The sequence below is a fragment of the Neophocaena asiaeorientalis genome, unplaced genomic scaffold, assembly GCF_003031525.2.
Source record: "Neophocaena asiaeorientalis asiaeorientalis breed wild unplaced genomic scaffold, Neophocaena_asiaeorientalis_V1.1 scaffold92, whole genome shotgun sequence".
Classification (NCBI taxonomy): domain Eukaryota; kingdom Metazoa; phylum Chordata; class Mammalia; order Artiodactyla; family Phocoenidae; genus Neophocaena; species Neophocaena asiaeorientalis.
In genome coordinates, this window is record NW_020174057.1 from 4,042,908 (window position 1) to 4,055,311 (window position 12,404).

Below are 12,404 nucleotides of genomic sequence, written 5' to 3' on the forward strand. Positions count from 1 at the left end.
GGTTGAAAGGGGCTTGTTAGAAATAGCAAAGGATATCTTTATTGCTCTTATCACATAGGGAATTCCTGGGGTTTTAGGAGCCTGGTTCCAGAAATGGGAACCAGGACCAAATGTATATTTTACAGTATCACACCTTTGACGCACAGAAGTTTTAAATTTGAGAGAATTCAGTTTATCAATTATTTTTGTTGCTATGCTTTTGGTGCCATATCCAAGAAATCATTGCTAAGTTCAGCGTCATGAAGCTTTTCTTCTAATAGTTTTATAGTTTTAGGTCTTTGACTCATTTTGAATTAATTTTTTTATAGTGTAAGGTAAGGGTCCAGTTTCATTCTTTTGCATATGGAAATTGTTTTCCCAGCACCATTTGTTGAAAGGACTGTCCTTTTCCTATTGAATGGTCCTGGATCCCTTGTTGAAAATCATTTGACCATGTATATGAGTGATTATTTCTGGGCTCTCTAGTCTTCCTCTGTTGGTCTATATGTCTTTCGTTATGCCAGTACCACATTGTTTTGACTACTGTATGTTTCAATAAGTTTTGAAATCAGAAAGTATGAGACCTCCAACTTTGTTCTTATTCTGTAATGTTAATATTTTCCGCCTTGGTTCTTTAAAGATGAGCAACAGATAATATTTAGTTTTGGGATAGGGCAGGTATTGGTATCAATACTTTTTTTCCCCATGTCTTTACTTTTTTGGTGGTAGAGGAGTAGGAAGTTATTAAATATTTTTACTCAGAGGTATGGTGAATTTGTTGGCTTTGCTTTAATGACTTAATTAATTCTCATATCTGCTTTTACATTTAATCTGTTGTGATATGTTTGAAGCGTGTGAAGAAAATTTAGTCTCACAGATGTGTAGTTGGAAAAGGGAGGACTATCTTAATAGTCTTTTCAGATAATTGTAGCTATTTTTATTTGATATTATACTGAAACAAAAGTATAGTTTCTCAAAAGTTAATTACAGTGTAGAATCTGAAACCATAGTAATGCAGTTTTTGTACTTTGTAACAATAAAATTTTTTTCTCTGTCTTGCCTTTTGCATGGGTCTTTCCTGTGCATGATTTTGTAACGTTATGCATTAGTCATGTGGAAAATATTGGTTCACTGAGTTATGCAGATTTTATTTCCAAATATTGACACATTTCATTGTACAATATAAAACTAATCACATTTGTCAATATCACCATCAATCTTAGAATACTTTATAGGTATGAGGAAGTGTCAAGGTCATGGTGGTGGATACAAGTTTTCCAAAATTCTAAGCTTCATTTGGAAGCTTGAATTTTATCATTGGCAACCAATACTATCAGTTCTGTCCTTTGAAGTGACAGATTTTCTTCCTCCCCAAATCTGAATAGTCATAGTTTGTCATTCTTAAAAATGGTTTTTCATGGAAAAAAGCAACTAGCTCAGTTTATAATTCAATCACATAAATGTTCTTCTGTATGACAGTTATATTATTTGGTATGCAGCAGAAGTGACCCAAATATACTTCCTATTTTTTCAGTTTTTCTTTTTTCTTGCTATTTCAAATATTGCGGCTATGAACATTCACATACAAATCTCATGCATTTGCGTATGAATTTCTGTTATGTAGTCTCATGTGAAATTGCTGGGTTATAGGCTATATACATAATCAAATTTACTAGATGATCCCAAACTATTTCCCAGAGTAATTATACCAGTTTACCATTGTCCATTTTTCCGTATACTCCTGGTGCTGATTGGTTTTTACAATTTAATCTCCTTAACGTTTTATGAAAACCTCTGTGTCTCCCTACCCCATTTTTTTCCCTCCTGTCAAGCTATATGTAGACAACTTCCACATATACTCTAGTTTTATCTTTGTCCCTCAGTTTGATTTTTAATTTCTTTGAGCTCAGAGTTGACCTTCTACCTCTTGGAAATTTACCAGAGGTGTACACACAATGGATGTTTATGATCAGTGTAATTTATTTTGTATTTTTGAAGCATTAAACTATTAATAAGGGATAATGAAGCACAGATTGTGTGTATATATATATATATTCACACATGCATATATACATTCACACTATTAAAGGAAGTACTATGTTTTTTTTTTATGAATAATACATGGACTCAAGACGGTTTAGTGTGGTAAAATTAGGATATTTTTGATTAGGGAATAATAGTATTTTCTACTAATCTTAATAATCTTTACATAAGTAAGACTTCAAAATTTTTTTCGAAGTGTTTTCCTGTTTAGGATTTTTTTCACTGGTTAGAGCAAGCACAGATGTGCATCTACCTTTTTTTATTATCCTTGCTCCCCCACCTCTCCTCACCCAAGTCCTTGGCAAACCATGATTGTTGACAGTGGTGATATCCAAGTGTTATGAATTTGGAAATCTCTGTGCCTGGTCTTTTTTTTTTTTTAATTTTATTTATTTATTTTATTTATTTATTTTTGGCCGTGTTGGATCTTCGTTTCGATGTGTGGGCTTTCTCTAGTTGTGGTGAGCGGGGACCACTCCTCCTTGCGGTGTGTGGGCCTCTCACTGTTGCGGCCTCTCGTTGCGGAGCACAAGTTCCAGACGCGCAGGCTCAGTAATTGTGGCTCACGGGCCTAGTTGCTCCATGGCATGTGGGATCTTCCCAGATCAGGGCTCGAACCCGTGTCCCCTGCATTGGCAGGCAGATTCTCAACCACTGCGCCACCAGGGAAGCCCTTGTGCCTGGTCTTTTGAAGGCTATTAATGAAATGCCTTGGGCAGCTTTTGTGGGTCATAGGCAGCATCAAGGTGGATAGATAACATTATAAAATATAATGAATTGAAAAAATAGTTACTTTTTTGTTAATGTCAAGATTTTCAGCATTAAACCAGTGTTTTTTAATCACTGGCTTTGAAAACTTAAAAACAAGCCAGGAATCTTGAAGAAATTTCCTTTTTAGTTTCTAATAAGAATCGTATGCTGACATTTAAACAAAATTCTGCAGCTCAATTTAATTAACTATTTCCATATAAATTCTGAACAAAATCATATGCTTATTTAAAGCTACTAATATAACCAATATAGGTCATTGTAAGAGACTGAGTTATTTTTTGGGTCTCACCTCTTACCCATTTTCCATCCTTCATTGCTCTCCGTTTTCCCACAGTCTCAGTATTAAGATGTTCATAGGCCAAAGCAGAAGCCAGATACGGCAAGTAGTTGTATTGCTGTGTATTACCACTGTATTGCAAAGTGGTATATTGAGATGAACAGCATAGTACAGTGGTGAAAGGCATGTTTAAATGCCAGCTTTGTAACTGACTGGCTGTAACCCAGAGCCTCTCAAAGTCTCTTTCCTCTTCTGCTAAGAAGTACTGTTATACTTATTTGCCTCTTAGGATTGATATGAGTATTAAAAAAAGTAATAGATGTTGAAGTGCTTAGACCACTGCCTGGCTTAGAGTAAGCACCTCAGTGAATGTTTGTTGTTAGTGTTTTTATTTACTGTAAGTTTTGTGATACAGAGTTGAGTCAAGACCAAGGTGGATGTTTTCCTAACTTATTGCCTAGTAAATCAGGAAGGACTCTTGTTGAAGACATAACTTTTTAGCTTAGTCTTGTTTTTTTTTTTTTTTTTTTAAATTAATTAATTTTTGGCTGTGTTGGGTCGTTGTTGCTGTGTGCGGGCTTTCTCTAGTTGTGGTGTGCGGGGTCTGCTCTTCGTTGCGGTGCGCGGGCTTCTCATTGAGGTGGCTTCTCATTGCGGGGCACGGGCTCTTGGCGTGCAATCTCAGTAGTTGTGGCGCTCGGGCGCGGGCGTAGCTGCTCCGCAGCATGTGGGAGCTTCCTGGACCAGGGATTGAACCCATGTCCCCTGCATTGGCAGGCGGATTCTTAACCACTGCGCCCCTAGGGAAGTCCCTTTAGCTTAGTCTTTAAGGATGCTTAGGAGCATGTCACATGGCAGAGGGGTTAATGGCATTTCATTTTGAGAGCTAGATACAGAAGGCATGGGGACATGTAAGAGCACAAAATATAAGATGTTGAAGAGGTACAAGTAGTTCAGTTTGTTCTTTCTCACAAAGCTGTTTTGAGGAACAAACGAGATGAGATCCTTGAAACCACTTTGTAAGCTATCAAGCAATAAAAAATGCCATTCTTTTTGCATTTCTTCTCATTACCTGGGCTAGTAACAAGTGAATAACAGAGTCTAATACAGGGAAATTGTCTCTGTAAGGAAATATGTTGAAAGAACAATTGGTGAGGAAGTCAAAAGAGGACTGGACATTCGGAAGGAAAGAATTTTGCTTACTCAAATGATAATTATGTTATGAGTTAAGCTTAACATTCATTTTATAATTTAAACTTGAATAGTGTATGCTTTGGGAAGCCTGAATTGACTCACGGAGTGTCTGAATTGTGTTGTGAAAACTTTATTGGACTTAGAATCATCATATGTGACTCTGCTACCTGGCCAAGTCATATCAGGTTCTTTCAGCTTTAGCTTCTTCATCCACAGAATGGGGATGATAATGTCTATCTCATCTTTTGTTGTAAGGATTAATATGGAGAAGTGAAAGTGCAATTACTGTTTTCTTTAATGGATTCTACTGTACTTAAAAAAAAATCAGTCTTCAAAAACCATGTATTCACTAGACTTTCTGCTTCAGATTCCATGAGAAGACCATAATAAGGATAAAAAGTTTGTGATACTAGATATAGTAAACCTTTTGCATATAAAAAATATATAATGTGAGTGGATTAGGTTATTTAAAAATAAAGTGGTTTAGGTTCTTTTAAATAAAATTTAATTATCTCATCTGTGCAATAAAGCAGGAAGATTTTGATTAATTTTTTAGGATAAGTGAATTTTAAAGTGAATGGTTGTAATGTATTTTTGCTTCTTAAAGAGTAAAGCTGTCTGAGGGATCCTTTATGTATAGAACTAGTAGGATTACTTGGGCACTTTATGAGTAAGCCTATGAGGAAGGCTCACTACCTCACTACTAGACTTAATTTTTGTAGCATGTTTTAAAATTATATCCCACCCAAGTATTTGTGAGCATGGTTGCATTCATAAAATTTAGTAACTTAGAATTTTCTTTGAAAAGATGCAAGGCATTTATAATGATCAATGAATAGACTTAATTTAGCTTATGAATTCTAAAATAAATATTATTTTCTTAAAAGAAAAAGTATGAAATCAAGTCAAGAAAGATGTGGAGTTACTAACGAGTAAGACAAAAAAGTGTTTATAAAAAGAGAACTTTCCTAACAAGTAGTTTGACTCAAAATTGTTATTTTTTTCTCCAGTCTTTTGGCTCTACCTCTTTTGTTCTGTGTCTGTTGGTCAGTCAAGACAACAACTAATTGCTAATTTTGCTGAAAACTTCTGGGTGCTCTTTTTACTTTGTCTCCCATTTTGTCTTTCTGACATATACTTATATCTTTTTGACACTGCTTTTTCTATAGTATATTTCTACTTGGTAATTTACATTAATGAACTTTTTCTCAGACATGTGTTTAAGAACCATTACTGCTGCCTTTCCCACTCTATTATCTAAATTTATTACTCCCCTGTGTCCCCTCTTGCAACTTGTCTGTTCCTTTGTGTCTTTTTGTATAGAGCAGATGGCATGAGTCATGTATATATACCTTGTCCTTAACTCCTCTCACTACTTTACCAAGTTCAAACTTTGTTTTCAGGTGATTTTAACTTACTAGTTAGCCCCACCTGACTTTGCTCTTTTCATTTAAAAAAAAATAGTGCACTTGAGAAATTTAACACAGCTTTTGTATTAATCTGTTTGTGCATTATGTTTTAACTTAGAAAAAAGTTTTTAAATGTTTCATTTAGATTATAGTCTGTTTAAAGGCCAGAAGTTTTGTTTCCCCTCCACTATTTCTGTAGTATCCCCTTCTAGCACACTGTATATAAAAATGAGTATAATAAATGTCCATGATTGACTCATCAGGTGCTTATAGTGGCTTCTTTTCCTGGCTATCTTTCTTACAGAGTTGAGTCAAAATTCTGATCCATATCTTGTGTGTAAATATCTTGACTAAAAATGTTCAATATTAGTAGTAAAAACTCCACTGAGCCCAGGCTTTAACATTTGATTAGGCTGGTTGATCCAGATCTTTGATTGGAGGTGTCATTTTTATATTTTGTACTTGATAGTATTGAGTAAAATAACAAATATAAGGCAGGTAAGTGATATTTTTAAAAAAGATCATTGTTTTACACACCTAGAAAGAAATTTGAGTAAGTCTTAAACTTGTGACTCTTAAAAATGATGTTTGTAAAAAAGAGCAAAAATGAGGAATCAGTAGAATCAGGCATACTAGAGCAGTAAATGGTATTGTTATTGCTAAAGCTCTTACCAGTTATGAAATTGCAAAGCCAAAAATCAGAATTGCCATATTGTTACTTAAAGTAATTTTTGATAATAGAGGGGTAGTTTCAATTTTTAACTCAAATGGGAGATTATAAATATGTTGCATAGCCTGAAGAATCTAGTTAGTAGATTTTAGTGTTTTCATTTTATGTCAAAATTTTGTTGGTAATTCTTAAATTATATTAATAGAGCTTAGTCAAGTAGACCAATAATAAAACCATAAGTTAGTATATAACAGTTTAATTCTTCGCGATTAAATATTTTCACTGTTTATATTATAATATTTACTAAAACATTTAGTAAGAAATGATATTGCTCTAAAGATTATTTGAATAATTAGAATAACTAAAAATATTAGGAAAGGAAAAAAATTGTTAAATTGTTATTTCAGAACTTGACTGAAAAGTTTCAGAAGAAAGAACTGGACTACACTCAGTTAGAGGAGAAACATAATGAAGAATGTATGAGTAAAAAGAATATACAAGCAAGCCTTCATCAAAAAGACCTAGATTGTCAACAGCTTCAGTCAAGGTTATCTGCATCTGAAACCTCACTGCAGAGAATACAGGCAGAGCTAGGTGAAAAGGGAGAGGCTACTCAAAAGCTCAAAGAAGAATTATCAGAAGTGGAGACCAAGTACCAGCATCTTAAGGCAGAGTTTAAACAGCTACAACAACAGAGAGAAGAAAAGGAACAGCATGGATTACTACTCCAAAGTGAAATTAATCAAGTAAGAGCTGTTAACTTTTATTTATTGTAATTCCCCCTATGGTTTCTTCTTAGTGTGTTTGATGGTTGTTTGATCATAATATAGTTCATTTAAAAAGTTGTCATTTAAAAAAAAAACTCTTAATTTTCACAACCTATAGTATTGAGTCAGATCTCATTTCTGTTAATTTCAATTTCCCTTAAAATGATAGTGTCTATCATATAGTATTATTGTGAAGTGTTTATGAATTAATACATATAAATTGCTTAGAATGGTACCTGGTACATGGTAGGTACTCAGCAGGTATTAGCTATTATAATAATTCAAATTGTTGATCATTTTATTTAAAAATTCTTATCTTTTTTCTTTTCTTATTACTAAATTTTAAAAATATAATTACTGTTAAACCAATAGTATAAAAATTAGATATTTTAAAAGAAGAAAACAAATTAGTCCTAACAACTATTTTTTATAGGTAAATAATATCTCTCAGAAGTTTCATGGAAGTTTTGACTTTGCCATTAACTTAATTTTTGAATTCTCTATTCTAATTATTTCTTATAGGTAACATTAAAGTTGGTAGAAAAATGGAAATTTGGGGGAGATTAAAGTCCTCAGCCACTTTCTTGTTTTGATAATTTTCAACTATTTTCATTTATAGGGCAGTGATACTTGGCTTTGTGGCATCAGTCCTCTGTCTTCTTAGCCTGAGATACTCTTCCTATTTCTCTTCTCCCTGATAAATACAACTTACTCCACTTGTCCCGTTTCCAGAAATCTTTTTCTGCATATTGCCACTTCTCACCACCACCCCCTCCAGAGATGGCTTAAGCATTTACATATCTTTTTTTTTTTTTGCGGTACACGGGCCTCTCACTGTTGTGACCTCTCCCGTTGTGGAGCACAGGCTCCGGACGCGCAGGCTCAGCGGCCATGGCTCACGGGCCCAGCCACTCCGTGGCATGTGGGATCTTCCCGGACTGGGGCACGAACCCGTGTCCCCTGCAGCGGCAGGCGGACTCTCAACCACTGCGCCACCAGGGAAGCCGAAGCATTTACATATCTTGATTGTTTTACTTATCACAGTATAGTATATTATCATAACTTATGTATCTTTCTTCACTAGACTCTGAACTCTTCAGGTGCAGAGACCATGTCTTATTCATTTTTTATCCCAACTACCTGGCATTTTGCTTATTAATCAGCAGATGTTTTAGTAAGTAAGTGAATGAACAAATGCAGGCATTCATAATCGAAGGAAACAGAGGCTTGGGGATATCAATGAATAACTTAAATATAACTTAGATATTTGCCTTTCAGTTCAAATGAACAAATGGGGCATTTATGGTTTCTGAAAGACACTATGCCTTGTTTATTAGGAGATACAGAAATGAAAAAGGAAACAGTACCTACCCTAAATGATTATGTAAATCTCATTGAGGATGAGGCAAGTACTATCCTATACCAATGAATGTGAGAATTAAAATAAAATGATCTCATATACCATGGGAATTTGGAAGAGTTCCTCTCCTGTTTTCTCCCCCCTGCCCCATAGTACTTCATATTGTATAATTATTTTGTCCTGTAAATGTAATCAAAAAAAGCTTTGTGTGAGAGATGGTGCTTGAAATTGTGAATATTGGATGGGTTTTGACAAGTAGCAGTTTGAAGGCAGGATGGTCTTCCAGGCAGAAAAGTAAACTAGAGGCAGGGAAGTATTACAAGAACCAGGGAGGGACACGCATTTGCTCTGAGGATAGGGTATGTGTAATAGTAGTGGACTATTTTGAATCCAAAGAGCATTTGGAAGTTTATTATGCAGGCTTCTGAATAGCAGGCTGAGGAATTTGGGTTTCATTTGGTTGTCAGTGGGTGGAGGGGCATCAGGAATTTTTGAGAACCTACTCAATATTTTTATTCAAAGACTTGAATGTACCTAATTATTTGGTTTAGTCACAATTCTGTACAAAATAAAGAGGTTGTACTGAAGACCTTGAAGTGATACCATTTATCTTCTTCTCTTCAGCATGCTGTCCGGATTCTACCTTCAAAGCATGACTCAAATCTGTCCACTTCTCTTCATCTATACTGCTACCACCCTTAATCTCAGCTGCTGCCATTGCTCACCTGGGCTACTGTTAGCCTTTTTACAGGTTTCCTTTTTCTAGAGACCTCCTTAGTCTATTCTCCGTGTGGAAGCCAGAGGCCTTGTTTTAAAATGTGAAGGATATCACTTTATTCCTCTGCTTGACAACCTCAGTGGCTTTGCTTACACTTTGAATTGAATCCAAATATCTTACTTGGTCATGTAAGCACTTGTGTGTAGTATGGTCCACACTATGTCTGTTTTCAACATGTGAAGCAGCCATACTGATCTCCTTTCAGTTCCTCAAACACCCAACACTTCAAAGCACTTTCCTGCCTTAGGTCCTTTGCCCATGTTTTTTTCTTAGAGTGTTCTTGATTTCAGTTCTTCATAAGGCTTGCTCAGGTATTGTTTCCTCAATAAAGCTTTTCTGGACCATTCTATTTCAATAGCTTATTTTCCATTTATTCTGGACCCTACTTTATTCCAGCAAGCTTCTTCTTTATAATACTTTATATTGTATAGTTAGTTTACTTGTATATTATCTACCATTCCCTTTGGACGGTGAGCTACTTAATTTGAGGAATCTGTTTTATTCTGTACTCTATCAGCCTCTATACTTAGAGCTTTCAGTAAGTATTTATTGGAAGAATGGAAGTGAACCTCACCTTAAACCTTCTTTCAGCGTCCTTAAAGAGTGTAGGGATGAACTGGGTTTGTTTTGCTCTCTACTGTATCCTCAGCTCCCATATCAGTGCTGACAAAAATAGATAGCTGTCAATTGTCAACAAAGGACTTGAAAACAAAGTACCCCATATTCTTCATATTTGTGTTCGTGAGCACTTTTAAAATAGCCACAGATATGCAGATAATGATGTTATGTAATTAAACAATTAGTCGTCAATTTACTTTTTTAATTTTTAAAAAATTTTATACAATATTTAAAGGTTTCTTTTTCTTTACAGTTATTATGAAATATTGGCTGTATTCCCCACGTTGTACAGTATGTCCTTGAGCCTGTCTAACCCAGTAGTTTGTATCTCCCACTCCCCAACCCATATGTCCAACTTAATTTAAAAAAATTATCTAACATGCCATCTCAAATAGCATAGTGGTTTATGAGTGTGGGCTTAAGAACCAGCTTTCTGAGTTCCAGTTCTGTGGCCTACAAGCTGTGTGAGCTTGGACAAGTTATTTAATTTGTACCTCAGTTTGCTTATCTATCAAAAAGAGGATAAGAATGGAACTGTCTTCATAGGGTTATTATAAGGATTAAATTAGTTAATATTTGTGAAGCATTTGGAATAGGGCCTGGCACTTAGCAAACATTAATTGGAACTTAATGAATAAAGAATTATGTATATAAGTTTACAAAAATAAATTTCTCAGAGAACATATACATGTATGTATATCTCAAAATGTAACTTTAGGATAGACCATTATATTAATAATTCCAGGATGTATTATTTTTGCTCTTAGTTTATCCTTTTTTTCCCTTAACATATTTACTCTAAAATGATATAGGCATTACGGCTTCAGGGATTTTGGCCTGCTTACACCCTTGGGCAGCTTTGATTTGAGATTCATCTCTTTATTAAAGATCAGGGATTTATCAGGATTATACAGTAAAGAATGACAGTTATTTATAATATATAATGACAGTTATTTATAATATATTATATCTCTTTTTTCACCCCTTTAGTAAATCTTCGCTTCAGAGCAACAGTTATCTTTATTTATTTAATAAAAAATTTTTACTGGAGTATAGTTGACCCACGATACCATGTCAGTTCCAGGTGCACAGAAAAGTGAACCAGCCACATGCATCCACACATCCACTCTTTTCTAGACTCCTTTCCCATATAGGCCACCAGAGGAGTATTGAGTAGAGCTCCCCATGCTACACAGTAGCTCCTCACTAGCCATCCATTCCATATATAGTAGTGTGTACATGTCAATCCCAATCTCCCAATTTATTCCACCCCCCCAGCTCACCCGCTGGGGACCATAAGTTTGTTTTCTACATCCAGAGCAACACTTATCTTTAATTTGGTGGTTCTTCACTCTGTCTGCACACCAGAATCACCTGGGGAAATTTAAGAAATTACCAATATCAAGGCCTCACCCTCCACTCAGTTATGCCATAATCTCTGGCATAGGCCTGGGCATTGGTGTATTTAAATGTTTCTCCTGTGATTGTACTGTGTAGTTGAGATTGAAAACTGCTGCTTTTTAAAGTGTTGCTTTTTGGCAAATGATTCCTGAAACTAAATATCATCTGATTCTTGTTATGAAAACATGGATTTCTGGGCTTCAGCTCAAATGTACTAAATCTAAACTTCTAGGGGAGAAGTCTGATTATCTTTGTGTTAATAATGATATTGGGTGATTCTTATCCAACAAGTTCAGGAACTAGATGTAGGGGATGCCTGTCTGTAAGAGATCAAGCACTTAGATGCTTGAAATATGAATTTACTTTGAAGGCCTCCTTTGCTTTCACATACCAGGATTGGATCTATTTCTTGTAGTGAGAAGGAGAGGGTTTGGGTAGTTACTACAGTGCTAATTCACTGCATTTTGAGAAGAAGAAGAAGAAAATGGAGAGATGTCAGGGTGCTGGCTTAGGACAAGAATAAAATAAATGTCTTTTCTTTAACTCTTACTGATTCCTGTTTTAGTTAGATTGAAGCATGCTTTACTTTAGAAATCCACTTTGGTTTTCTTTATTGACGATAGAATATATTTTGACAGCTGCAGGTTGCTTCATAGCATAAGAAAATAGTGGGTGTCCACTCTTCTGATAGAACTTTATTTTTTTCCTTGCCAACTGTGAATTTTTATGGAGAAATATGCAAGTGTAGAGCATATAAGTGTATATATGACACAAAGGCTATAGACTCTTAATATTTTCAGATTTAACATGAATGGGTTTGATTGAAAGCAATTGTATAGAATGCTTGTTATTAATTTCCAGTTTTGCTGAGGCACATGCTGAGATTTGATTTAATGTGTTATGAGGCTGGGGTGTAGAAGTACTCTTAGTGTGTAAGCTTTGCCGAATGTCTTGCATCTTTATCTCCATGCCACTCTTTTTTTGTTCTGTACTCCCAGCACTTGTGCAGTAATTCTTCTAAAATTAGTACAAACTTTTTTTTTTTCATGGACCCACCCCCAGCCAATCCCACAAGAGAAACCAGCTGTTATTTCTGGTAGTATTAGTGAAAATAAGGAATTTGAGAAAGCGATAGTT

The 12,404-nt window shown here is 35.1% G+C and overlaps 1 protein-coding gene across 1 annotated transcript in view; it reads left to right on the plus strand.

Moving 5' to 3' along the window:
* The window catches only part of EEA1 (early endosome antigen 1), a 97,025-nt gene that overhangs the window by 35,807 nt on the left and 48,814 nt on the right, over positions 1 to 12,404 (plus strand). Inside the window, exon 11 of the mRNA XM_024754377.1 lies at positions 6,751 to 7,089. Coding sequence (XP_024610145.1) covers positions 6,751 to 7,089 — 339 coding nt within the window. The remainder of the gene's footprint in view (positions 1 to 6,750; positions 7,090 to 12,404) is intronic.